Source organism: Podarcis liolepis (genome assembly GCF_965112155.1).
Source record: "Podarcis liolepis genome assembly, chromosome: 7".
Taxonomy (NCBI): Eukaryota; Metazoa; Chordata; class Lepidosauria; order Squamata; family Lacertidae; genus Podarcis; species Podarcis liolepis.
The window spans coordinates 64,576,419-64,603,244 of record NC_139561.1 but is presented as its reverse complement, the minus strand read 5'-3'; the positions used below and the strand labels follow the sequence as shown (position 1 = coordinate 64,603,244).

Here is a 26,826-nt window from a genome sequence, read left to right as displayed (position 1 = left end):
TCATAGAGTTGGAATAGACCACAAGGGCCATCGAGTCCAACCCCCTGCCAAGCAGGAAACACCATCAGAGCACTCCTGACATATGGTTGTCAAGCCTCTGCTTAAAGACCTCCAAAAGAGGAGACTCCACCACACTCCTTGGCAGCAAATTCCACTGTCAAACAGCTCTTACTGTCAGGAAGTTCTTCCTAATGTTTAGGTGAAATCTTCTTTCTTGTAGTTTGGATCCATTGCTCCGTGTCCGCTGCTCTGGAGCAGCAGAAAACAACCTTTCTCCCTCCTCTATATGACATCCTTTTACCGTATTTTTCGCTCTATAGGACGCACCTTTTCCCCTTCAAAAATGAAGGGGAAATGTGTGTGTGTCCTGTGGAGCGAAGACGCCATAGCCCCGCGACCCTCTCCCGGCTGGAGAGGTGACGCGCAGCTATGGCAGGAACCTCTACAGCCCCGTGTCACCTCTCCAGCCGGGAAAGCGCGCGCGGGGCTAAAGCAGCCCCTCCTCGACCCTCTCCCGGCTGGAGAGGTGACGCGCGGCTATGGCAGGAGCCTCTACAGCCCCGCGTCACCTCTCCAGCCGGGAGAGCGTGCGCGGGGCTAAAGAAGCCATAGCCCCGCGACCCTCTCCTGGCTGGAGAGGTGACGCGTGGCTATGGCAGGAGCCTCTCCGATGCGCCTTTCCGCTGCTCCCTGACCTGCTCTTTGGGGCTGGTGGTGGGCTTCCCCCCGCCAGCCCCAAAGAGCAGGTCGAAAGGAACCTGAAGCCTGGAGAGCGAGAGGGGTCAGTGCACACCGACCCCTCTGGCTCTCCAGGCTTCCAAGGTAGCCGCCTGAATGCACCTTAAGCGGCACCTTGTTTTAGAGCGGGAAAACAAGAGGGGGAAAGTTCTCCCCCTCTCTGTGCAGCGCCTCCTGCCGCTTCACTGAAGGGGCGCTGGGCAGAGAGGGGGAGAATTTTTTTTCTTGTTCTCCCCCCCTCTAAAACAAAGTGCGTCCTATTGTCCGGTGCGTCCTATGGTGCGAAAAATACGGTATATATTTGAACATGGCTATCATATCACCCCTTAACCTCCTCTTCTCCAGGCTAAACATGCCCAGCTCCCTTAGCCGTTCCTCATAAGGCATCGTTTCCAGGCCTTTGACCATTTTGGTTGCCCTCCTCTGGACACGTTCCAGTTTGTCAGTGTCCTTCTTGAACTGGGGTGCCCAGAACTGGACACAGTACTCCAGGTGAGGTCTGACCAGAGCAGAATACAGTGGCACTATTACTTCCCTTGATCTAGATGCTATACTCCTATTGATGCAGCCCAGAATTGCATTGGCTTTTTTAGCTGCCGCGCCACACTGTTGGCTCATGTCAAGTTTGTGGTCAACCAAGACTCCTAGATCCTTTTCACATGTACTGCTCTCAAGCCAGGTGTCCCCCATCTTGTATTTGTGCCTCTCATTTTTTTTGCCCAAGTGCAATACTTTACATTTCTCCCTGTTAAAGTTCATCTTGTTTGTTTTGGCCCAGTTCTCTAATCTGTCAAGGTCGTTTTGAAGTGTGATCCTGTCCTCTGGGGTGTTAGCCACCCCTCTCAGTTTGGTGTCATCTGCAAATTTGATCAGGATGCCCTTGAGTCCATCATCCAAGTCGTTGATAAAGATGTTGAATAAGACCGGGCCCAAGACAGAACCCTGTGGCACCCCACTAGTCACTCTTCTCCAGGATGAAGAGGAACCATTGATGAGCATCCTTTGGGTTCGGTCAGCCAGCCAGTTACAAATCCACTGAGTGGTAGCATAGTCAAGACCACATTTTTTTTCTTTTTTTTTCTTTCCCCCCTCCTTCACCCGTCTGGTTTCTGAGGCAGCCGCTTACTCAGCCAGGCATTGAAGTGTCTCACAATCCCCCCCCCCCCCCAAAAAAAGAAACTACGCTCAAACTTCTATGGGAATCTTGGGCCTGAGACATCTGGGTGATTTTGGTCAGGCCGTCATGGCCTCCAGTGGCAGTGAGTTCCACTGTTTAGCCATGTGCTTGGGCAAGTGCACCCGGACCCCCCTTCCCTCTTGGTCCCCATCACCCCTCCCATCTTCTGCCTCTCCACAGCCTTCCACATGTTCGGGTCTGGCTCCCTGTAGGTCTGCCATGAACAGAGCCCCCCTGGTTTTTCTTCCCTCGTCCCATGACTTTGCCCGATCCTGGGCACATCTGGCTGGGTGCGCGCACATGCCGCCCATCAAACGGTCTGGCGTTCAGGAAGGGGCACGGGTTCATAAGATGTGAGGCTGCGCGCTTGCAAAAATGCATTGCTGCAGATGTTCTGCAGATGCTTTGAACTGTGCAGAGACCAGGAAGGGCCCTGGCGGTGTTTGCGGGGGGGGGGCAGAGGGTTCCGTCAAGATTGCATTTTACCAGCTTCTTTACAAGAATATCATGGGGCACCTTGTCGAATGTCTTGCTGAAATCAAGTTAGGCTACATCCACTGCGTTCCCTTCATCTACCAGGCTTGTAATTCTGTCAAAAAACGAGATCAGGTTAGTCTGACATGACTTATTTTTCAGAAATCCATGCTGACTATTGGTGATCACAGCATTCCTTTCTAGGTGCTCACAGACTGTTTGCTTAATGATCTGCTCCAGAATCTTCCCTGGTATTGATGTCAGACTGACTGGGCGATAATTATTTGGGTCCTCTCTTTTCCCCTTTTTGAAAATAGGGACAACATTTGCCCTCATCCAGTCTGCCGGGACTTCGCCTGTTCTCCAGGAATTCTCAAAGATGACTGCCAGTGGTTCTGAGATCACATCTGCCAGTTCTTTTAATACTCTTGGATGCAGTTCATCTGGCCCTGGAGACTTGAATACATCTAAACTAGCCAAGTATTCTTGTACTATCTCCTTAGTTATTCTGGGCTGTGTTTCCTCTGCTGAATCATTTGCTCCAAATTCTTCAGGTCGGGCATTGTTTTCTTTATCGGAGAAGACCGAGGCAAAGAAGGCATTGAGGAGTTCAGCCCTTTCTGTGTCCCCTGTTTGCATTTCACCATCTTCTCCTCTGAGTGACCCCACTGTTTCTTTGTTCTTCCTTTTGCTACGGACATACCCATAAAAGCATTTTTTGTTGCTTTTAACCTCTCTAGCAAGCCTGAGTTCATTCTGTGCTTTAGCTTTTCTGACTACATGTGCTGGCTATTTGTTTGAATTCCTCTTTGGTGGTTCCCCCCTTTTCCATTTTTTGTACACATCCTTTTTTAATCTTAACTCAGTTAAAAGTTCTTTAGATAGCCACCCTGGCTTCTTTAGGCACCTTCCATGTTTGCGTCTCATTGGTATTGCCTGAAGTTGTGCTTTTACTATCTCCCTCTTAACAAACTCCCAGTCATCATGAACTCCCTTTCCTTTTAGTATTACTGTCCATGGGATCTCACCCAGCACTTCTCTAAGTTTTATGAAGTCGGCTTTCTTAAAGTCAAGAAATTGAGTCCTAGTATGCTTGGCTGCTCCTTTCCGCTGTATAGTAAACTTCAGAAGAGCATGATCACTCGCGCCTAATGATCCTTCCACTTCTACCCCACTAACCAGGTCATCAACATTGGTTAGGACCAGATCTAAAATGGCTGTTCCTCTTGTTGCTTCTCCCACTTCTGGACAATGAAGTTGTCAGCAGAAATGTGATACATCTCACTGCAGAAGAGAAGATTGTCATAGAATCATGGAATTGTAGAGTTGGAAGGAACCGCAAGGGTCATCTAGTCCAATCCCCTGCAATGCAGGAATCTCAGCAACCAGGCAACCTTTGTATCTGCTCAGTGTGCTGTCGAGGTGCTGCTAGCTGTGGATGGGCAACTTCCAGGCCTCTCCAGCTCTCCCTTGTTAGGGTTTTTTATTGTTAAACTGAACAATTTATCCTTAGGACTGAACAGCCTTTCAACCTGAGAAGTCCTTTAAACAGAAGACTGTGACCACCCGACACAAAACTCTGCAGTTTTTGGCTGTAATAGACTAAGGATTGTTTTCAACTAAGGCCACATTCACACCATACATTAAAAGCAGTATCATACCACTTTAAACAAACATGGCTTCCCACGAAGAATTCTGGGAGCTGTAGGTTGTTACTAGTGCTGAGAGTTGTTAGGAGACCTCTAGTCCTCTCCTAGAGCTACAATTTTCATAGAGATTTAAAAATGCTGTTTCACAGGGAACTCTGAGAAGCCAATTAAGAGGATGCAGTATTGGAGTACTAAGCTGAAATAAGCAGGTGTCTTGTCAGCATTCTAGCTGCAGCATCCTCTGATTTAATAGGCATTCTCCCCCTCGAGGAATTTTAGGTGTGCAGTGAGGGAACAGACAGCCGGTGTGGTACACTGAGACTAAGACCAAAGAGACTTGGGTTCAAATCTCCACTCCACCGTGAAGCTTCTTGGATGTGCTTGTGCCAGATAAAAAGGTAATAAATAAGACAAACACATAAATAAACTTTAGGAAATCTATTTATTATATTTTTCTCTGGTTTTGAAATAAACAAGGTCCATCCATCAGAAGACCAACACAGCTCACCAATAAAAAAAAACAATGAGGAAGGAAATGAAACACAAACTATTTTCATCTCACTCATTAACTCGGAGATCTCTCCAAACCAAACTAGGCAGCCCATTTCTAGCTGAAGTAATACCCAGGCAAGCAAAAGGTGGTGATACTGTACTAGCCTTCCTTCCCCAACCTGATGCCCTGTAGATGTTTTAGACTATAACTCCCATCAGCCCTGGCAAGCATAATGCTGAGGCTGATGGAAACATGCCTGTGTTGCCTGGGACTAATGGGATTGTGTTGCAGTCCAAACATCTGGAGGGCACCAGATTGGGAAAGGTTGAATGCCAAATTTATACTAGGAATAAGGCCATCTATTTACATTCCTCTGGTATATTATTTCACCGTATACTCGCATATTTTGTCTTCCTCATATGGTCAAATCATCAAGGGATAAATGCGTAACAGGAATATCGAGGATCATTGCATGTGCTACCACTGTTACCATATAATCTATCTCTGATGAAAGTCAGGAGTGCTTGAGATGCAAAACAAACAAACAAACAAACAAACAAACAAACAAACAAACAAACAAACAAACACCCTTCCATGCGAAAAATGTGCAAGAGAAAGATCCCCACAGATTTTGCAAGAAGGACCAAGAGGAGGAGCTGACAATCATCTGCTATCCTGCTCACAGATTTCTTGTCTTAACCAAAACTCCATGTGGATTTTCCAGCCCAGTGACACATTTCCCACACAAATTCCATCCTGTAAAACACTGCCTCTAAAGTACTGCTGTGGAATACATCAAAATGTTGCTAGCTGGGTCAGGATGAGATGACTATGACTGGCCATTAACAAAGATATCCTATAACACATTTTCTCTCAGTTCAGAAACCAAACAGTGGAAGCTGATAACCCTACATTTTTAAGATTCAGTTTGTGGGAGAACAACTGATACTAGAACTATCAGGCCAAGGGTAATCATGAGAGGCCAAGTCATATCAGGATTTACAATCAGGGCAGAACAGCGTCTCTTGCGGGACACAGTGAACGACTTCATAGTTCCTTCCTTCTCCTTCAGCTGCGCCCATAAGAATTTCAGCTTTGTGGGCGGGAAGAACTTTGCCCCAAACAGGTTGCATTTGGGTAGGAAGAAGTGGGTCAGGTGAGCAGTGGCCACCTGGTGGATGAAATTGGTCAAGACCCTCTCAAAACACTGAGGGACTTCAGAAGGCTTCCAGTCTTTATCGGCCTTCCACTCCCACAGGGTGTGCAGGAAGGACGTCCGACTGTGGTAGGAACTCAGATGACCCAACATTTGAGGGTATTCCATCTTGAGAGCATTCACAAGGTCCTCCAGCATCTTCAAGCAGTCTTTCCTAGAACAGACCCCCCCAGTCATTAGCCTGACTCATTCAGATCTTTTCTTAGAGCTTTTCCCCAAACAATGTCCACCCCCCATCTCTCTGTATACAATGAACTATGGTTATCATTTCTGAAACTTGGGTAGTCACTTGACGATAGGGCTTGTGGCATGAGGTATATCTCTCTGGCCATACAGTACGTCATCCACACAAGAGCATACATGGAGGGTATCTGCTGAGGGGAACTATGGAAAAGAGAAAACTTTGGTGGGCAAGGTGGTGGAGAAAGTGATGGCGGAGCAATTGCTCTTCCCTTTACTAATATATGACTACTATGCCTTGGAACTTGTCTGTACACTATATTGCTCTAACTCTCTTGTAACCCAACAGCAGGGAACAGTCTCTCTCTCTCTCTCTCTCTCTCTCTCTCTCTCTCTCACACACACACACACACACACACACACACAAAAGAAGCACTCATCCCTACATGCAGCAGGTAAGCTTTCTGTTCACAAAGGCACTCCATGCCAAACATTGCCACTCCTGGTCAAACACTCCTTTCTGCACTGCAATATCTCAGCCAAGACACCTGCCAAAGAGCAGGCTTTCTGTTATGAGTCTTAAGTCTTCTGTGAGCTCAGAAATGGAACGTCAGGCTGAGACATATAAGGAGGGGGGGAACAGGAGGATGACATGAGGGAGGAGGCTGAGACAGAGGAACAGAGGCTTCTTTGTGTGCCCACTCCACCAGTAGGTGGCAACAGGAGAACAGGCCTTTTCTGCAGTGGCTCCCCATTTGTGGAATGCTGGTACAGCTGCCCATCTCATTTCGGAAGCCAGGGATGCCATCTACTGAGGGGGCAGGGGGCAGCCCCTCAATATTTTCAAGAAGGGGGCAGCTCCCTCCCAAAATCCACAGCGATCCTGAAAAGGATGCACCAGGATAAAGATGCTTCACCCTGCCACATCCTTTTGAGGATTGCCAGGGACGTAGCAGGGCGATACATCTTTGTCCCGCACACCCCTTTCACACAGGCAAGACGGCTGGCAGGGGAAGGGGGTGGCGGTCTGAGCTGGCCTGGCCGGGTTGGCAGGGGTATCATGTGCGTGAAGTCATGCATACACAATGCCCCCCCCCAGTGCCTATGTCAGAAACTAAGTGCTGCCCTCATTAATCACAAACCCTAACAATGTTGCCAGGCACACATACCTGCAGCACTTCGTCTTGTGATACGATTGGGACCTGCTGTTGAGGTTCAAAATCTCTTTTTCAACATGAGAGAATGAAATTCTCCAGGTCTCTGAAATATACAGGACATAGACATGCACCACTTTGTGTCAGTAATCAATATTATCAAGGAGCTGGAGACACGTCCTTACAAGGAAACGTTTGGTGGTGTACAGCTTTTTTAAAAAAATAGGGGCAGGAGACATGTTATATGAAAGAGGTGGATTAAATTATGCAGGATGTGGAGGAGGGGTGCCAACTTGAATATTGTGGGGTCCCAGGTAAGCCCTGCCCTCAATCATTAGACGTGGTGCACACATACCATTTGAATGGCAATGCCCATCAATGGGGGGGGGCCCTGAAATATATTTTTTTGGGGGGGCATAGGGACCTCAGTCCCCTGGAGTTGGCTCCCATGGCTGCTGCATTCCTCCTTGCACCTAGCCCCTTCCTTGGCTGTCTTGCCCCCAATTTCTGCCCAGCGGAATCCAAGATCAGCTGGGCTAAACACAGACCAGGCCTACTCCCAGGTGGGGGCTTGTTGCATGGGATCAATGCTCAAATGCATGCACATTTTTCACAGCATCCACACAATCCAGATTTACCATATATGGGGAAAATTCAAAAAGTTTCATGCTTTGCTGACATGTTTAGTTATTTTCTACAAAAATAAAATCCTTAATGGGCACGTGTGTTCGTGTGTAAGTGGGAATCTAGGTGAAACATTAGCTGAGCCTACGTATTGGAAGAGTTTGCTGGGAAACTGGAACCTTTGCCTCTATTTCCAGCCTGAAATTTACCCCTAACAACCCTTTGATGGCACCAGGTTGGCTGACAGAGGTAAGAGGGGTATGTTACCTTTGTTGTGCCTCCCGGGGGATTGTTCAGCTATGAAATAAAACACCCTCATCAAGTGAAGCAGTTCTTTCCCCTTCATCAGCTCCTTCGCCTTCTTCATGCATGGCCACTGGCCAGTCATCTCCAGAGCAGGGACGAGGTTCAAGGACATGAACTTGGCGCCTTGGTTGTCCAGCATTACAAGCTGAACTGCTGGACAGTTTGACTTCTTCTTCTCCAGCCTCATCTGCCAACCTGGAAAAGGCACTGAAAGACCAGATGGACAGCTAGGTGAACAACTGAGACAGCTCAGGGGGCCAAACAGCCTGCAACGCTAGCAAAAAATGCAAGCCAAAAATGCAGTACACCTCCAGGTGTACATGTGTGCAGCAAATTTATGAATTTATTTAGCAGGATTTATAAACCACTTAATTTAAACGCGGGTGGCGCTGTGGGTTAAACCACAGAGCCTAGGACTTGCTGATCAGAAGGTTGGCAGTTCAAATCCGGGGTGAGCTCCCGTTGCTCGATCCCTGCTCCTGCCCACCTAGCCGTTCGCAGGCACATCAAGTGCAAGTAGATAAATAGGTACCGCTGCAGCGGGAAGGTAAACGGCGTTTCCGTGTGCTGGTCTGGTTCACCAGAAGCGGCTTAGTCATGCTGGCCACATGACCTGGAAGCTGTACGCCGGCTCCCTCGGCCAGTAAAGCGAGATGAGCGCCGCAACCCCAGAGTCGTCCGCGACTGGACCTAATGGTCAGGGGTCCCTTTACCCCTTTACCTTTTTAAATCTCTAAGCAGTTTACAGAAAATGGGTTTGCTGGTGATTATAACTCTGTGAGGTGGAAACTACAGTTCACAGGATTCTTTGGGGGGAAGTCATATGCTTTTAATGTGTGTTGGGTATCCCAGGCATCCTAGGGAGTTGCTTGGGATGCCTGCATAGTTCAGCAAGCTGTGGCTGGCAATGTTTACAAGCCTCCCAGGAATGTGTGGTGCCTGGGTGCAGTATGAAGTGGTTCAGGTCTGTAAACAACCCCCCACTCCGGTGTTGGCTATTCATCCTTTCCTCCTACCCTCACCCCAAATCTCTGATTGGCCACACCTGAATAAGAAACTTTAAGAAACTGGTCGACGTGTTTCCGGAATTCCTCCATGATGTTCCGTGGGGAGATGGTCTTCCCATCCTCTAGAAGGAACGTTGCTGGGAAGCTGCGAGACTTTCTCAAGAAAGCCAGGGTGTAAAAGAGGCCGCCATAGCCCTCCACTTCAGTGTACTGGACGTCCTGTGGGACAAGGATGCTTAGCATCACCTCAAACTCGCCCGGATGCAAGACCTGCAGGCAAACCAACAGCATCGTTGAAGACAACAGGGAAGGAAGGAGAGGGCTTGAGGCACAGAACCAACCTTGCCTCACCTGTCACACTGACTCTGAGGTCTTCCCTTCTAGCTGTTTTTGGACTTCAGTTCCCATCAGCCTCAGCCAGTATGATCCGTGGTTTGAGATTATGGGAGGTGTGCCCAATTGCATCGCAGGGGGTGGGGCAGGTTAGTGGCGGTTGCAGCAGCAGAGCAGTAAGGAGACAGATGGCAGCTTCCTTGAGATTAATTATTCCTTGAAGATTTACTCCTTGAGTGCAAATGGCCTGATTTAGATAACTGTTATGCTTCACCAGCATTATATTGGCTTTTTGGATTTTAGTACCAGAAAGTCTAGGCAGAAAGTCTAGATTTTAGTACCAGAAAGTCTAGACAGCATCTTAAAAAAGCAGAGACATCACCTTGCCAACAAAGGTCTGTATAGTTAAAGCCATGGTTTTCCCAGTAGTGATGTATGGAAGTGAGAGCTGGACCATAAAGAAGGCTGATCACCAAAGACTTGATGCTTTTGAATTATGGTGCTGGAGAAGACTCTTGAGAGTCCCATGGACTGCAAGAAGATCAAACGCATCCATTCTTAAGGAAATCAGCCCTGAGTGCTCACTGGAAGGACAGATCGTGAAGCTGAGGCTCCAATACTTTGGCCACCTCATGAGAAGAGAAGACTCCCTGGAAAAGACCCTGATGTTGGGAAAGATGGAGGGCACAAGGAGAAGGGGACGACAGAGGACGCGATGGTTGTATAGTGTTCTCGAAGCTACTAGCTTGAGTTTGACCAAACTGCGGGAGGCAGTGGAGGACAGGAGTGCCTGGCGTGCTCTGGTCCATGGGGTCACAAAGAGTCGGACACAACTAAACAACTAAACAACAACAACAACCAGAAAGTAGCAGTAGTAAGCATTTATTACAGCACAGGGGTCACTGATGTGGGGCCTGCAGGTGCACAGGCACCCACAGGGGCCTTCTGTAGCACCCACAGGGTTCCCTCCCATTGCTTAAATTAAAAGTCCATTAGGTGTGGTTTGATCTACAGCCATTATGTTACACTGCTATTACAATCTTCATATGGTCCAATACCCACTGGTTCTAATGGGCTTAGGCAAGTGAAACTCTGTGGTGGATTGTTGCCTGCAATTTGAATCCCCATGGAGCAGATGGGTTCAGACTGAGGCTGAGAGAGCCTGCAGCTCACCTGAGGCCAAATGGTGAGTTTGCTGCTTAGGTGTGATTTTTGAACTTTCCTCCTCAGAGCCCAGTTAGGCAAGGTGCAGGAGGCTTGATCTCCTGAAGTTTTATGGGGCGGAGACGTCCTCAGTTTTGATCAGAGCGACAGCTCTGAGATAAGGGGTGTTTAACTATTTCTACTAGGAGTGGAGAACTTTTGGTACCCCAGATGTTGCTGAACTACAACTCCCATCATCCCTGATCATTGGTCACCTGGCTGAGTCTGATGGCAACTGGAGTCCAGCAACATCTGGTGGACCACAGATTCCCCAGCCCTATTCTACAACTTGGGTCCCCTGATGTTGCTGGACTTCAGCTTCCATCATCCTTGACCACTGGCCAAGCTGTCTAGGAATGTTGGGGATTGAATCCCAACAACAACTGAGAGGTTGCCCAGGTTTGGATAAAGCTGCTTACCTGGCATTCGTTATACATTACCTTTTCATACTCATAGCTGCTGCCTGGAACGAGTTCCCTGGTGTCCCTGAAGTAAGGCCTGTCTGGGCAATCATGCAGATAGGTGAGAAAATGACTGAGGAAGTTCTCAAGCACATCTGCTGCCTGGGCTCTGTCTGGCTCCTTCAGGGGCAGAGGCTTTGCCTTCTTTTGAACCAGTGTGTTGCTCTCTGCCTGCAGGGTTTGGTGGTTTCCTTCTCTGCCTCCCACAGCCACTGCAGACAAAGCCTCTGCATCTTTGGACACCCACCCATCACCTGCTAGAACAAAAAAACATTTCGGATCATAGTTGTATTTAGTTCACTTGCTAAGGTTTTATTATTATTATTATTACTACTACTACTACTACTACTACTACTACATTCCACACTTCCCAAGGTAGTGGGGAGTTCCAGGAACAGCTGCCACATGAAATTAGTTTTATTGTGAGATTAATGGTGTATTTGTAATATCTGGAGGTTTTGTGCATGTTTTACAAATATACACATTGGGAAGGGAAGACCGGAGTCAATATCCTTGTGCTGGCTGGAGCTGTTGGGAGTTGTAGTCCAAAACATCTGGAGGGAACTAGGTCAAAGAAGGCTGATCTAAAATGTTTAGTACAAAAGTGGCACCAGCAGTAAAATGAGCATAAAATAAGCAAGATAATAACCTACCTGCCGGCTCCTGCTTGAGCCTGTCTGGCCTCCGTCTGGACCAGGGGGCTGGTGTCCCAGGATGCTCCACAGTTTGAGGGATTTGGGGCACCTTGGGACTTTGCAGATTCCCATCTGCAGGCTCTTTGGACTCTGCTGCTGATAGCAATGGGGTTTTGTAGCCAGGCACCTCCCTATCGCTGGTCTCTGTGCATGTCCTCCCTCTGTTCTTACTCTGAGACCTCTTCTCCATCTTCTCGCCATTCCTGACAGGCATGCTGCTGAGAATGGGAATGAGAACCGGGCCTAGTTTCACAGACCGCTCTGGAAGCCATGTTGAAAGATTAGCAGCCAGTCTTCCCCAACCAGATGCCCTCCAGATGTGTTAGACTCCAACTCCCAACAGCCCCAGCCATCACAGTGAAAGGTTGAGGGTGATGGGAGCTGTAGTCCAAAATACCTTGGGGCAGGCTGCTCTAAAACTACCTGAGGAATCTCACATCCAGCAGCAAGGGTGGGTGCTAAGGAAATATTTTGCTTAGTCTGTGGTTGGAGTAGCAGCACATTTGGCAGGCCTGGCAGGGAGACTGGTGTGAGAGGAACGAGACGAGGACAGACTTTTTAAAAGTGAGTTTTCCTGCAATAACATCGAGCATACAAAAGAGAATACAGCGGTACCTCAGGTTACATACACTTCAGGTTACAGACTCCCCTAACCCAGAAATAGTGCTTCAGGTTAAGAACTTTGCTTCAGGATGAGAACAGAAATTGTGCTCCGGCGGCACGGCAGCAGCAGGAGACCCCATTAGCTAAAGTGGTGCTTCAGGTTAAGAACAGTTTCAGGTTAAGAACGGATCTCTGGAACGAATTAAGTGCTTAACCCAAGGTACCACTGTAGTATATAAACAGACCAACAAGTGTGTGGAGCATAAAAGCATAGTAGATATCAATAAAATTACTGAAATAATGGTTGATAAGTAAGTGAAGAGACACTAAAAGGCTAGCAAATATAAAGATGGAGCTGTTTCATGTTAAATGAACTTACTCTTGGTTTGTAGGGAAGTTGATCTGGACGTTGGGCTTCTTTGTTTTTACTATATTTAAATCCCCCTAGCCTATATTCACTAGTAGGGACCTGCCTTTGCAATTCCCCAACCCCACAGAGTTTCCTAAGGAGCCTTACTTACCCCAGAGATCACCAACTGCCCACTCCCAACGGTCAAACCCAAACCCCTCAGAATGTTAGGGAGCAAACATTCCTGATCAGACAGGAGGGCTGCTTGGAGCTTGGAAAGTTCATTTTAAAAAGGAACTATTTCAAGTTCAACATGTCCCCAAAGGAACTGATTCTGCTCCATGTTAGCCCATTTACAAAATGAACTAGTTTGGTTCACGTTTAAGTAAATGGGTTCAGGGCTTCAGCCTTGCAGTGGTATAAGTTTTCGTGGACAAGAGCTCATCTCATCAGATGCTTTTTCATCATGCCCAGAAATACTATGTTGTATCTCTGCAAAAAAACCAAAACCCAACATTTTTCTTTGTTGATAAATAATTATGATAAACTCGAAAGCTTGTTGATTCATTCATGTCTTCTTAGTTGGTCTTTAGTGAGAACATTTTTAGATGGTTTCCATATAGATAGCTAAACCTCTTAGCAATCCTTTGCCACCGAGTTTACTGGAGCTAGTTTTTCATAGGAAGTTTTTAATGTTTGATGTTTTATCTTGTTTTGTATGCTGCATACCTTATTTATGTATTTTTATTAAAGTGGGGTCTCTAAATATTTTGATACAGAAATAAAATAAACTTACTTGGGAGTAAAGCCCATTAAATGCAGACTAAGCTTGCTTCTGAGTAAACATATGTATGCTCAGCTACACCAAACCTGTCTTTGAACTATGTTATGAACTGCGCTCTGTAAGTTGAATAATTTGTCTTTGAACTTGCTTCTCCTCCTCCCTCTCAATTCCTTTTACTTCACATGTTATGTTATTCTGAGAGCTTTTTTGCCTAAAGAGCAAGGGGTGTGTCTGTGTGTGTGAACTCAGGATAAAGTGTTCATTTCCTAATTATTTTTCTGCAGGAAGAGTGACTAACCAGTCTAGCAAAGCTAACAATGAGTTTTGTGGGACCTCAAAGTCCAACAAATTCATTATGGCATTAGTTTTTGTGAACTGTTCATAATAAATTTGTGAGGCTTTAAAGTGCCACAAAGCTACTCCACTGGAAACTGATCAATTATTGGTTCTCATCTATAACAAATGGGTGTGGCTAGTCAAACCTCGGGTCCTGGGTGTTAGATTAAAAGGGACAATGAGTGACATCTCCTAAATCATTGGAGGAAATAGCTGGATCCTTAAAGAAAGTTGAACCTGTAGCCTTTGTTCATACAAACTTAATGGATCTTACAAGATGTGTAAATTAAGGAATTTGAATGTATTATACAGCCTAAGCAATGGGAAATTGCTTTACATTCTGTGGAGCATTTCTTCAGACTGGAAATTGAGACTCATCCATCAAAAATAAATATACAGTGGTACCTTGGGTTAAGTACTTAATTCGTTCCGGAGGTCCGTACTTAACCTGAAACTGTTCTTAACCTGAAGCACCACTTTAGCTAATGGGGTCTCCTGCTGCCGCTGCGCCGCCAAAGCATGATTTCTGTTCTCATCCTGAAGCAAAGTTCTTAACCCGAGGTAATATTTCTGGGTTAGCGGAGTCTGTAACCTGAAGCGTATGTAACCTGAAGCGTATGTAACTCGAGGTACCACTGTATTCTGTTTGCAGATAAAATGGAAGAATCCAATGAGAAGCGTTCCCCCCAATATATATATAAATTCTGCACTAGAAATCTGTCTAGAGTTATGTTAATATTCAAACCACACACCCCTGGTCTAGCAGAAGCAGCATGAACTCATGCAGGTTTACTGTAGAGCTGGGCAACCTGTGGCCCTCTAAATATTGCTGCACTACAACTCCCATCATCCCTGACCCTTGCCTATGCCAGCTAGATCGGATGAGAGTTGGAGCTCTGGCCTTGCCACTGTCTCAAAAAAAGTGTTTTTGCACTGCATTGTGGCCGCATATAGCACCCTTTTCCCTGTAGAGAAACAGATCCACCGCTAAAACTGAAGGGAATGTCTCATTTTATCATTTTAACTCTCTAGCCCTCAATGTTCCAGGAAAGTAAGAGTTTGTAAAAAAAATCAAATTCCGAAGTAAAGTGAGACACCAGTGTCACCTTACTTCTCTCGTTTGGTCCCTCCACCTTTAAAAAGTTCTGTTTCATGTCAACCCAGCCCTCCCATCAATCCATTGTGATGGCTGAAAAGAAGCGGTGGGGGGTGGGGGGAGGGATTTTGGGCCCAAATTCCGCCCCGCCTTTGAGGACTTAAAAGCCGCGGACCAAAGCACTGCGTGCATATTGGGCCTTTGGGATTCACACGTGGAGAAAGGTGACGCGGGGTTTGAACGGGAGGACGGCGGGATTTCTCAACCCGTTTTATTCGCGAGTGACTTGTGCGTTGCAAAGATGGGGGGCTCCCTTCTGCAAGTGCCGAGGCTGGCACCTGCTCGTGGAAAGGGTTGGGTGTCTTTTACGAGGTTCATTCGAATTGATCCGTTTACACGCAGGCTGGAAAGGGTGTGTGTGTTTCTTTTCAAAGACCCTCGATAAAACCGATGCTTGGCCGGGGTGTGTGTGTGTCTCCCCCGCTGATCTTAGCAAGGTGAAGGGACTCTGGTCTGCTTTGACTTCGAAGTCGCTTCGGTTTCGGTTAGGGGGCGTTTGGTTTTCGGGTCGGGAGAGGTGAGGAGTACTCGGAAACGTGCATTTAGGGCTCAATTCGGGAAATTGCGACTAGGGTGGCTGGACGAAGGGGCTGTGCTCCTGTGCCTTTAATATCTGTGTGGGGAAGCGAATTTAGCTGCTTGTCATCCCAGGCACACCTGCGGAGGAGAGATTCTCAATTCTACATACCTGTTAAAGGTGCAGGAGACCTGCCCTATCTGGCCCCCTGCCCACCTCAACTGTGACTATTTGGGTGAATTTCTTTGGGGTTAAACATTGCAATCCTATACTGTACATATTTACTGTGCTAAATAGGCTTTACTCCCTAGTTCTTAAAATTGTAGCCTCATAACCCACCTACTTTATGCCCATTGAACTGGATAGGATTTCTGAATAGGAATTACTTCTGAATCCATAATGCAGAATATAGGGCTGTCAAACTGGACCAGTGAAGGTGCCAGTTGCTGGTGGGGGTCTCTGCCCATCCTGCTTATTCTGTTCCCTTCTGGTCTTTTCTCTGATCCAAGGCTTTGTCTTGGCTGTGTGTGTGTGTGTGTGTGTGTGTTTGTGTGTTCACTGCACATCTTTACAGCAGTCTAAATGGGTCTCACTCCAGTAACTTTGGTGCATGCACTAGAATTCAAGCCTGGATAGGGTTTTTTGCCAAATCAGATGGGCATGGGCATCTTAAATTAGCAAGCTCTGATTGGGGCCACTGTCTTCTACTTACCAGCCCCCCCCCAAAAAAAAAAATTGCTGGGGGGAAGCATGCAGGCATAGTAGAAAAACTTTGATGTTAAATTTGGAGGCATAATTTGGACTCCAGAGTCCTTTTTTTGCAGCTGGCGCCTGCAAATGTTGTTGTGTAGCTGCAGTTTGAACCATGTTTGTAGACTTTCCCCCCCTCTTCCAGGTACATCTGGGCTTTGTCCTCTTGCTTCCAATCCTTACAGGCTCCCTCAGCCTCGTCACCATGGGCAAAGAGAAGACCCACATCAACATAGTGGTTATTGGGCATGTGGACTCTGGCAAGTCGACCACCACAGGCCACCTCATCTACAAGTGTGGAGGCATAGACAAGCGTACCATAGAGAAATTTGAGAAGGAGGCAGCTGAGGTGAGTTCATGCTAGGGCTCAGGCCTAGAATGAAAGGCAGTGCCTCTAGGTATTCCTGCTTTCTTGACTGTGCTTGCACAACTAGGATCTTGGGGTAGCTTTGAGCCACTGGCTGCTCCAGGAATCCTATCTCCCCGTGTCTGTCCTCTTCTCACCCCACTGGAGTGTTTTGGAAATAGTATGCATTTATTTTTATTTTTTTAAGATGCTGACTTAACTGAATGTAGCCTCCATCTTCAAGGCTAAGGTGTGTGTATGTATGTGTAAATAAAACTATATATCTTAAAGACACTACAGGCTCTGCCATGCCTCATTCCAAAGGAACACAAACCCCAGTTAAGTTCCAAGACCCCTGAAATCTTGCCTACCGCTTGGCAGAGTTTAGGGTGGCTGGTAGCAATATATTAACTCTCTCTCACTCACAGCTACATCTACCTCCTGCAACTGCACAAGATTCAGGAGAAAGCTAGCTTAGATGTTAAATGCCTAGTAGCAAGCACACCAGGGATTTGTTTTGTTTTAACAAACTATTGTTAACTACAGTGGTACCTCGGGTTAAGAACTTAATTCGTTCCGGAGGTCCATACTTAACCTGAAACTGTTCTTAACCTGAAGCACCACTTTAGCTAATGGGGCCTCCTCCTGCTGCTGCGCCGCCGGAGCACGATTTCTGTTCTCATCCTGATGCAAAGTTCTTGACCTGAGGTATTATTTCTGGGTTAGCAGAGTCTGTAACCTGAAGCGTATGTAACCTGAGGTACCACTGCATTTAAATTCATTTAAGAGGCTATTATTGTTGGTATATGACCATGGAGAAGAGTTAACCCTTTCTACCCCTGTTACAATCGTTTTGAAAATCCCCCTCGCATGCTATTAATTCCAGAAAGAAACAGCTCTTACAGCAATGAGTAGGTAAGTCATTTTAATAAGGAATGTGGTAGAGAATGAAAAGTTTAAATCTTCCCATGTGCTGCACTGCAGTCCTAATTATAGCTCCCTCCCATTGCCATCCATGTATGCAACTACAGTGGTACCTCGGGTTACATATGCTTCAGGTTACATACGCTTCAGGTTACAGACTCCGCTAACCCAGAAATATTACCTTGGGTTAAGAACTTTGTTTCAGGATAAGAACAGAAATCAAGTGGCGACCAGCAGGAGGCCCCATTAGCTAAAGTGGTGCTTCAGGTTAAGAACAGTTTCAGGTTAAGAACAGACCTCCAGAATGAATTAAGTTCTTAACCCGAGGTACCACTGTAATTACAAAACAAACAAAGTTGGGCTTCCCGATGATGCATTTTGCATCATGTATAGTTTGGTTTCTAAAAGTAGTTTTCTTCCTTCCTTGCAGATGGGAAAAGGCTCTTTCAAATATGCCTGGGTGCTGGACAAGCTGAAAGCTGAGCGTGAGCGAGGGATCACCATCGACATCTCCCTGTGGAAGTTTGAAACCAGCAAATTCTACATTACCATCATCGACGCTCCCGGCCACAGGGACTTCATAAAGAACATGATCACTGGGACCTCTCAGGTAAGGTTGCTGTCTTCCACTCCCCTGGAGAGGAAACGTGTGCCATTAGTTATGGCTGCTTCTTTTTTCTTTACAAAAAAATGCAAAGGAAAATGTAACTTACCTTTTTTAAGAAAAGGCAGAAGAACCAGCTGCACAAAAAAAAGATGGGGGGGCGGGAATCTGGCTTGTCAGTAGACCACACAAGCCTAACATGAGTCAACCGTGTGATGCAGCAGCAAAAAAAGTTAATCAGGCTGCATTAACAGAAGTATAGTGTCTCAATCAAGGGAAGTAATAGAATCATAGAATCATTGAGTTGGAATAGACCACAAGGGCCATTGAGTCCAACCCCCTGCCAAGCAGGAAACACCATCAGAGCACTCCTGACATATGGCTGTCAAGCCTCTGCTTAAAGACCTCCAAAGGAGGAGACTCCACCACACTCCTTGGCAGCAAATTCCACTGTCGAACAGCTCTTACTGTCAGGAAGTTCTTCCTAATGTTTAGGTGGAATCTTCTTTCTTGTAGTTTGGATCCATTGCTCTGTGTCCGCTTCTCTGGAGCAGCAGAAAACAACCTTTCTCCCTCCTCTATGTGACATCCTTTTATATATTTGAACATGGCTATCATATCACCCCTTAACCTCCTCTTCTCCAGGCTAAACATGCCCAGCTCCCTTAGCCATTCCTCATAAGGCATCGTTTCCAGGCCTTTGACCATTTTGGATGCCCTCCTCTGGACACGTTCCAGTTTGTCAGTGTCCTTCTTGAACTGTGGTGCCCAGAACTGGACACAGTACTCCAGGTGAGGTCTGACCAGAGCAGAATACAGTGGCACTATTACTTCCCTTGATCTAGATGCTATACTCCTATTGATGCAGCCCAGAATTGCATTGGCTTTTTTAGCTGCCGCGTCACACTGTTGGCTCATGTCAAGTTTGTGGTCAACCAAGACTCCTAGATCCTTTTCACATGTACTGCTCTCAAGTCAGGTGTCCCCCATCTTGTATTTGTGCCTCTCATTTTTTTTGCCCAAGTGCAATACTTTACATTTCTCCCTGTTAAAGTTCATCTTGTTTGTTTTGGCCCAGTTTTCTAATCTGTCAAGGTCGTTTTGAAGTGTGATCCTGTCCTCTGGGGTGTTAGCCACCCCTCCCAGTTTGGTGTCATCTGCAAATTTGATCAGGATGCCCTTGAGTCCATCATCCAAGTCGTTGATAAAGATGTTGAATAAGACCGGGCCCAAGACAGAACCCTGTGGCACCCCACTAGTCACTCTTCTAATAGTTCCACTCTATTCAGGCTTGGTCAAACCGTATCTGGAGTACTGTGGCCAGTTCTGGGTGCCACAGTTTGAGAAGTACCGTATTTTTCGCCCTATAGGACGCACTTTTTCCCCTCCAAAAATGAAGGGGAAATGTGTGTGGGTCCTATGGGGTGAATGCAGGCTTTCGCTGAAGCCTGGAGAGCGAGAGGGGTCGGTGCGCACTGACCCCTCTCACTCTCCAGGCTTCAGGAAGCTGTCCGCTAGCCGTGGGAGAGCTGCCTGCACCCCAAAGCTCTCCCACCTCTTGCGGAGACCTGCTTTGGAGGCTGGCGGTGGGGAGAAGGGCACTTCTCCCCATCGCCAGCCCCAGAAGCTCGGGGGACAGCGGGGAGGCGGAGCGCCGCCATCCCGCTATTCCCCGACCTGCTTTGGAGGCTGGCGATGGGGAGAAGCGTACTTCTCCCCACTGCCAGCCCCACAAGCTTGGGGGACAGCGGGGAGGGGGAGCGCGCCTTCCCGCTGTTCCCCGACCTGGTTCTTCCAGCCCCGCACCTGGGGGGAAAATAAAATTTTTTTCTTTATTTCCCCCCCAAAAAACTAGGTGCGTCCTATGGGCCAGTGCGTCCTATTGGGCGAAAAATATGGTATATTGGCAAGCTGGAACGTGTGCAGAGGTGGGCTACCAAAATGATAAAAAGTCTGGAAATCAAACCTTTGCCCTAACGCAGCCTCATGGGTTATAGTTTGCTGAGGGCTCTTGAAACTCCATTAGAGATTTGTATCCCATTTCATGGCACTAATAGTTTCTAGATGAATGTAAATGACTTATGCCTGCCATATTGGTTTGCCCTAACTGTGCCCTAGATTCTACCCTGACTCCTTGGGAGTCCCTAGACACCAGACAGTATTCCAGAGCTGTCTCTTGGTCTCCCCAGGCTGACTGTGCAGTGCTGATTGTGGCTGCTGGCATGGGTGAGTTTGAAGCTGGCATCTCCAAGAGTGGGCAGACCCGTGAGCATGCCCTTTTGGCCTATACTTTGGGGGTGAAGCAGCTCATCATTGGGGTGAACAAGATGGACTCCACAGAACCTCCTTACAGCAGCAAGCGCTACCAGGAGATTTCCAAGGAAGTGAGTGCCTACATCAAGAAGATTGGCTACAACCCAGCCACTGTGGCCTTTGTGCCCATCTCTGGGTGGCATGGAGACAACATGTTGGAGCCCAGCAGTAATGTGAGTAGCCTACAGTATTTTTCTCCCCCTTTCCTCAAACCTACTCAGTAGGGAAGTTTAGATTGATGAGGTCAGTGGTATTTCTCCAGCACAAAGGAACCTGTGGTCCTCCAGATGCTGTTGGACTACAACGCCCATCATTCCTGACTGTATATGCTGGGGTTGATGGGACTTGGAGTCAAACATCTGGAGGGTCACAAGACCTCATCCTTTCTTTATCCCATGTCTAAAAAACTTACTTAAGCATTTATTCTGGCATTGGAGATTTAAGCAGACATCTTATGCCCACTTTCAAGCATACCTCTGCAGTCATAAGAACTAGAAACTTCATTTACCCCTCCTTTGAAAATAAACGTTGAGGCTTTTGGTGAGCTGAATTCCACCATCCAGTGGAATTGCAGAAGACACATAGCCCCGTTCATACTGATTTAGGCTGTTTGCCCAGCTGACCCACTTTGGCTAACATAGATTGGCAGTAGTTCTCCAGAGTCCCATGAAGGAGGTCTTTGGTAAGCTCCCACCTGAAGATCCCAGGGAATAAGCTTAAACTTGCCAAGCTTGTTCCTACCCCCTCCTAAAAACTGGAAACACGTTCCCAGGAGAGAGACAGGAGAACATGCCCACTTCCAAAGACCAGCTGTAGAAGGTCTCCAGTTGTAGAATTGCATGATGTGACTTCAGGCTGTCACAAATATTTGCAGGCATGCTGAAAACTGCACATGCTCTTCATCTCTGTTGGCAGATGCCTTGGTTCAAGGGCTGGAGCATCACCAGGAAGGAAGGCAATGCCTCTGGCACCACTTTGCTGGAAGCTCTGGATTCTATTATCCCTCCTTCCCGCCCTGTTAACAAGCCCCTTCGCCTTCCTCTGCAGGATGTCTACAAGATTGGTGGTATGCATTATAGTACTGGTGGGATAATAATGTAAAAGGATATTGACCTGCGCTTCAATAGTTATGCACAGTGCAGTGATTCAATGCAGGCAAATATTCCAGCTTTCAGGAAGAATTCCAAGTTCTTGCTGGTCTGCATTTGTAGCCTGAATTTCTGCCAAAAAGGCTCCCGGAGCAGTTTACATAGAATCAACTGAAATAAGGCAGCCCCTGCTTGCAGAGTTGCAGTCCTAAAGCCATGGCACACAAGGGAAAAGAGACTGGGATGGAAGAGGAGAAACACAAACTCGGCCACCAATTCTTAAGAGTTAAATAGTACTACTTTACATATGGAAGCCTAGTGGGTTGCCTGAGGCTGACTAGGCCATATTTTTCACTACTCGACTGGGGACGGCTGTTGTTCTATGAGGCAGAACTTGGAGTAACTCTGTCAGGCATTAGCTGTGCAGCTCAGTGGGTAACCCTGTTGCTTTACCCTTAGGCATTGGCACTGTCCCGGTGGGCAGGGTGGAAACAGGGTTCCTGAAGGCCGGCATGGTGGTCACCTTCGCCCCCACCAACATCACCACAGAGGTGAAGTCTGTGGAAATGCACCATGAGGCGCTGGCGGAGGCCCTGCCAGGAGACAACGTGGGCTTCAACGTCAAGAACGTGTCGGTGAAAGACATCCGCCGTGGGAACGTGGCCGGGGACAGCAAGAACGACCCTCCCATGGAGGCAGGCAGCTTCTCAGCCCAGGTGAGGGGTGGGCAGGGCCAGAGGGGTCTTGGGAGATAGAGGAAGCTTCCATATTTAGTCACTTATTGGTCCATTTAGCTTGGTATTGTCTACACTGACTGGCAGCAGGTCTCCATGATTTGGGCCTGGTTTCCCTCCCAGCCCTAACTAGAGTTGTTGGGGATTGAACTGGGACTTTCTGTATGCAGATTTTCTTCCATTGAGCTGCAGCCTTTCCCATAATGCTTGGTTGCATATCCTTGTAACTCCATAAAGCAGGGATGGGGGACCTTTTTGGCCTGGTGGGCCAGGCCTTTATCTCCCCACACCTGCATAGGTCAACTTACTACCTGTCAATCATACAAACAAACAAACAAACAAACAAACAAACAAACGTATGCTGCCTTTCCACAATTCAAGCCATGCCCAAGGCAGCTTACATAATGAAAAAATACAAAACTACAACATAACAAAAGAAGACATCAGTAGTAAATTCAAAAATACAAAACGAAACCGAACAATTCCCATAAATCACAGCAAACAATACAAAAACAACAACAACCTAGCAATAAGAGCAACAACTCCCTCCTCAATACCACCTCAGCAGCCTGAGGCCCCACCCTCCCAGATCAGGTGTAAAAAGGCCAGGCTTCATTGGATACTCAATTCTCATTTCCAGTCTGCACAGGTTAAGTACCTTAAAATCAGGGCCAGAATCAAGGATCAACATGGCTGATACAGTAAATAATAATGCCATGCCATTCCCCATGGGCTCCAGTCACCACTGAGATCAAGCCCTTTGCATTACAAGTATTCTGAATCCTGAACTGTCCTGGTCAGAAACATGAAGTTGCCCGGGTGGCATGGCATTTAGAGAAGAAAACAAAGCTTGTGGAATACTGCATAACAGCAAGAGGAATCTGTTGAAGTTGAACAATCATTCAATGTCAAGTGGGTAGTTTCCTACCTCTGCTGTGTAGCAACATCATCATAGAACAGGACTCAAGGTGACTTTAAAAAGTAAAAATAAGAACCGCAAAAAAGGGGGGGGGGAAGCAATCATTAAAAAAGTAAACACTGATAGAACAAAAAGCTATATACATACATACATACAATTTATTTAAAATCTTACAAAAACTACAATAAAAACAGCACGACACCAGCTCTTTCATAAAAAGTAGTCAATTCCTAAGAGCCTATCGGAGCAAAAAAAATGTACCTGCCAGCAGAAGGACAGCAAGGAGGGTGCCAATCTAGCTTCACCAGGGAGGGAGTTTCATAGTTGAGGAGCAGCCACCGAAAAGGCCATCTCCCATATTCCCAGGGCTGATGGGAGTTGTAGTCCAAAACATCTGAAGGGCACCCAGTTGGGGAAAGGCTGCTGGACAGGTAGAGTAAATGTTTTCAGAAGTCCTACATGTTCTTCCTCCTTGACCTTGATGTTGTAGGTGATCATCTTGAACCACCCAGGCCAGATCTCAGCAGGCTATGCCCCAGTCCTGGACTGCCACACAGCCCATATCTCCTGTAAGTTTGCTGAGCTGAAGGAGAAGATTGACCGCAGGTCTGGCAAGAAGCTGGAGGATGACCCCAAATCCCTGAAGACTGGTGATGCGGCCATTGTTCAGATGATCCCTGGCAAGCCCATGTGTGTGGAGAGCTTCTCTGAATACCCACCTCTTGGTAAGTTTGCAGCGCATTTATCAGAGACTCGTGGCCTCATATCTGGGATTGGCTAGGAATTCTAAAAAGCTAAAACATCAGGGCAGTTTTGAAATTGGTATAGCTTAGAAAGGTTCAGTCCACTATCTTGATTAAAAACGACTTCCAAATGTATCAAAAAACCACAGATGAAACCCTTCTGCCTTGGTCTCAGGAACCATCATGCAAAAGTGTCCGTACTTCCATTTTAATGGGCATCATTTTGGTTTTCCTCATTATGTGGAAGGGTGAGGGTCTAGGTTGTGCAAGGGCCTTTTCAGATCATTCAGCTATGCCTGGGCCCTGATCTGGGGAAGGGCCATTGGGTCAGTGGCAGAGCATCTGCTTTGCATGCAGAAGGTCACAGGTTCAATCCCAGGCATCTCCAGGTAAGGTTGGAAGAGAAACTCACTGGCTGATACCCTGGAGAACTGTGGCTTGTCAGGGCAGACGGTACTGAGCTTGATGGTCCAGTGGTGTAAGGCAGCATCCTATGTTCCTGTTTTCCTCTGACACTAAGGGGCATTGTGCATGTGCACATACCACAACAGCCATGAGGGCTAGCAACTTGGATTTTTAAAAAATGGACTGAAAAATTAGATTTTTGGGTAGCTAAGTCTGTACCCAGTACATCTTGCCCTTGACTGAGGATGTGAGACTGAATTGTGGGAGTGGCTGCGGAATGTGGTTTGAGAGTTTGCTATAACAGGAAGTTTGGAGTAGGTTTGTACTTGATGTGTGTTGCTCATGTAAGGGTACTCTTCTGCTAAGAATGACTGCCTCTGTAGGACCTTCTGGGTCTGTTTAGGAGTCTTTTTTCAGGCCTCTCCTGTCTGCTTCAATAGCCGTTTTGAGTAGGCTGAACTTGAAAACAGTGCACATAAATCGTCCAAATAAACAAATAATGAATCATTCTGTGGTCAGTTGTGATGAATCAGGTCCTCCTTTGAAGCTTGGCAGGGAGGTATGATCTTTGACTGTATCCTCCTATTAAATGTGCCACATGCTACCTATTAGTGGCTATTGTATGATATGAGTGGCTAGGCAAAGAGTAGGTAACCTTTGCCCCTCCAGATGTTGATGAACTACAACTTCCATAATCCCTGGTCATGCTTCCTAGGACTGAAGGGAGTTGTAGTGCAGCAACATCTGGCAGACCAAAGGTTACCCCCATCTTGGTTAGGCATTTATTTCTAGCTTTTAGGAAGGCTGCTGCTTGCTAATGGTGCACTCTTCTAGCTTGCGGTTTTGCATTCTACAGCCATTTATAGCTACATCTATGTGACAGCTTTAAAAACTAGTTTAATAATCAGTCCTTCTTCCTAAGGAATACAGTGGTACCTTGGGTTACAGGCGCTTCAGGTTACATACACTTCAGGTTACATACTCCGCTAACCCAGAAATAGTACCTTGGGTTAAGAACTTTGCTTCAGGATGAGAACAGAAATTGTACAGCAGTGGCGCAGCAGCAGCAGCAGCAGCGGGAGCCCCCATTAGCTAAAGTGGTATCTCAGGTTAAGAACAGTTTCAGGGTAAGAATGGACCTCCAGAACAAATTAAGTTCTTAACCCGAGGTACCACTGTACTAGGAACTGGTAATTCTGTGAGTGGAGCTACAAATATCAAACTCTTCGCAACTGCAGTTAAGCCATGGCACTTTAAACCTGTCGATCATAGGTAAAAAGATTCCAGAAACTGCATTGAACTTTCTGTGCCCTAATGAGTTCTCTTCTCTTTGGCAGGTCGTTTTGCTGTTCGGGACATGAGGCAGACAGTGGCCGTGGGTGTGATTAAGTCTGTGGAGAAGAAGGCTAGTGGGGCAGCTAAAATAACTAAGTCTGCCATAAAGGCCAGTAAAAAGTGAGCAGCTTCTTGCCCCCCCCCCCAGCATCAACAGCTGGTGCTTAGCCTCTTTCTGATCCCTGACTGGAGCCCGGCCTCGCTCAAACTAGACTGATGGCTGAGCACTGCCATGTAGCGGAAGAGGATCTTGAAGGAAACTGGACACTCTGTGTGGGTGGTGGGTTTAAAAGCCTTAAATATATAAAAATAAAAATGTGCATCTAATTTGCCATGTTTCTCCATTGTTATAGCATCCATAACCAGGTTATAATACTTGCATCCAAATGTACAATTTGCAGACGAGTGGAGGGAAGGAAGAGAGTATATTGGCCTGTTTATAATCCTTAGTTTTAAGGACTGTAGTGGTTCTCAGTGCAATCCTGCATGTCTACTCAAAAGTAAGGACCACTGTGTTTAATGGAACTTGCTTCCAGGTAAGTGTGCATAGGATTGGAGACTTCTTAAAAACTGCATCTACAGCACTAAACAAATGCTAGTGTTATTTGACTGCATTAGCAACTTTGAGGATTCTGCTTGTAGGAGAAGGGGGTAAGAGGATGATTCTACAATCTAGGTCTAACCTAGATGTACCCAGCCATACTTTAAAAAGGAGAGAACATGAACAGCCATGCATAGTTACCAGGATTGCTGGACCTCAGGCAGTGACTTCCTCCTAGGACTCTCCAGCAATGAAGATATTCAGAAAAAGATAAGCAAGAGTACAAGGTGATTCTTCCATAAGGCTCAAACCCAGCTGTCTTCTCCCTTCCAAGCTTTAAGCTTTAAAGTTTAAACCATCCTCCCTCTGCCCCATGTATTTACTTTCCAGTCTTTGTATCTTTCAATATTGAGGAGAGTGAGAGGTGGACATCAGGGCATAATATATTTCTCAAAACAGGTGGGACAGAAAGATGTCATCTTGCACCAAAGGCTCGTTTAAGAGGAAACTTATCTGGTCTCTCCTAAATAATAAAATTGACAAATCCTACCAGGTGCCACCCTTGAGTCTGCCATCTTGAGTTTGAGCAGCTGAAGCCAGTGCAATGTTATTCCCCGTAGGGCAAGGTGTACAACTCTGGGCTCTTTTAAAATCCCCTCTTAAAGCAAC

The 26,826-nt window shown here is 46.7% G+C and overlaps 2 protein-coding genes across 27 annotated transcripts; one reads left to right on the top strand and one right to left on the bottom strand.

Moving 5' to 3' along the window:
• Nucleotides 1–4,461: 4,461 nt before the first annotated feature.
• On the bottom strand, nucleotides 4,462–14,984 carry LOC310710745 (cyclic GMP-AMP synthase-like). Of its 17 annotated transcripts, none has more exons than XM_083511828.1 (7): nucleotides 14,894–14,910; nucleotides 11,669–11,928; nucleotides 10,995–11,272; nucleotides 9,057–9,288; nucleotides 7,973–8,218; nucleotides 7,097–7,187; nucleotides 4,462–5,901 (listed from the first exon to the last, which is right to left on the bottom strand). In XM_083511828.1, exons 2-7 carry the CDS (start codon nucleotides 11,922–11,924, stop codon nucleotides 5,448–5,450), a joined length of 1,557 nt encoding a protein of 518 aa, XP_083367954.1. In that variant the 5' UTR covers nucleotides 11,925–11,928; nucleotides 14,894–14,910; the 3' UTR covers nucleotides 4,462–5,447. The 17 variants fall into 17 exon arrangements, with proteins under 17 accessions (XP_083367954.1, XP_083367953.1, XP_083367952.1 ...); XM_083511827.1 differs by lacking the exon at nucleotides 14,894–14,910 and adding an exon at nucleotides 12,835–12,926 and having other exon boundaries at nucleotides 11,669–11,925; XM_083511826.1 differs by lacking the exon at nucleotides 14,894–14,910 and adding an exon at nucleotides 12,835–12,909.
• LOC310710746 (elongation factor 1-alpha 1-like) lies at nucleotides 12,141–25,943 on the top strand. Of its 10 annotated transcripts, none has more exons than XM_083511842.1 (8): nucleotides 12,141–12,274; nucleotides 16,391–16,554; nucleotides 17,906–18,085; nucleotides 20,269–20,565; nucleotides 21,308–21,458; nucleotides 21,940–22,196; nucleotides 23,624–23,858; nucleotides 25,619–25,943. In XM_083511842.1, the coding sequence occupies exons 2-8, from the start codon at nucleotides 16,411–16,413 to the stop codon at nucleotides 25,738–25,740; spliced, it is 1,386 nt and encodes a 461-aa protein (XP_083367968.1). In that variant the 5' UTR covers nucleotides 12,141–12,274; nucleotides 16,391–16,410; the 3' UTR covers nucleotides 25,741–25,943. The 10 variants fall into 10 exon arrangements, with proteins under 10 accessions (XP_083367968.1, XP_083367965.1, XP_083367960.1 ...); XM_083511839.1 differs by lacking the exon at nucleotides 12,141–12,274 and adding an exon at nucleotides 12,910–13,005; XM_083511833.1 differs by lacking the exon at nucleotides 12,141–12,274 and adding an exon at nucleotides 12,965–13,005 and having other exon boundaries at nucleotides 16,351–16,554.
• The last annotated feature ends 883 nt before the right edge of the window (nucleotides 25,944–26,826 follow it).

Coding starts and splice junctions, on each gene's coding strand:
- LOC310710746 (XM_083511833.1), top strand. CDS start 12,976: ATGTCCCCAAAGGAACTGATTCTGCTCCAT. Junction 13,006..16,350: donor AGGAACTGATTCTGCTCCAT/GTTAGCCCATTT, acceptor CCCCTCTTCCAG/GTACATCTGGGCTTTGTCCT. Junction 21,459..21,939: donor GGATGTCTACAAGATTGGTG/GTATGCATTATA, acceptor CTTTACCCTTAG/GCATTGGCACTGTCCCGGTG.
- LOC310710745 (XM_083511828.1), bottom strand. CDS start 11,924: ATGCCTGTCAGGAATGGCGAGAAGATGGAGAAGAGGTCTCAGAGTAAG. Junction 11,273..11,668: donor GCTCAAGCAGGAGCCGGCAG/GTAGGTTATTAT, acceptor TTTTTGTTCTAG/CAGGTGATGGGTGGGTGTCC. Junction 9,289..10,994: donor GCAGCTATGAGTATGAAAAG/GTAATGTATAAC, acceptor GTTTGCCTGCAG/GTCTTGCATCCGGGCGAGTT.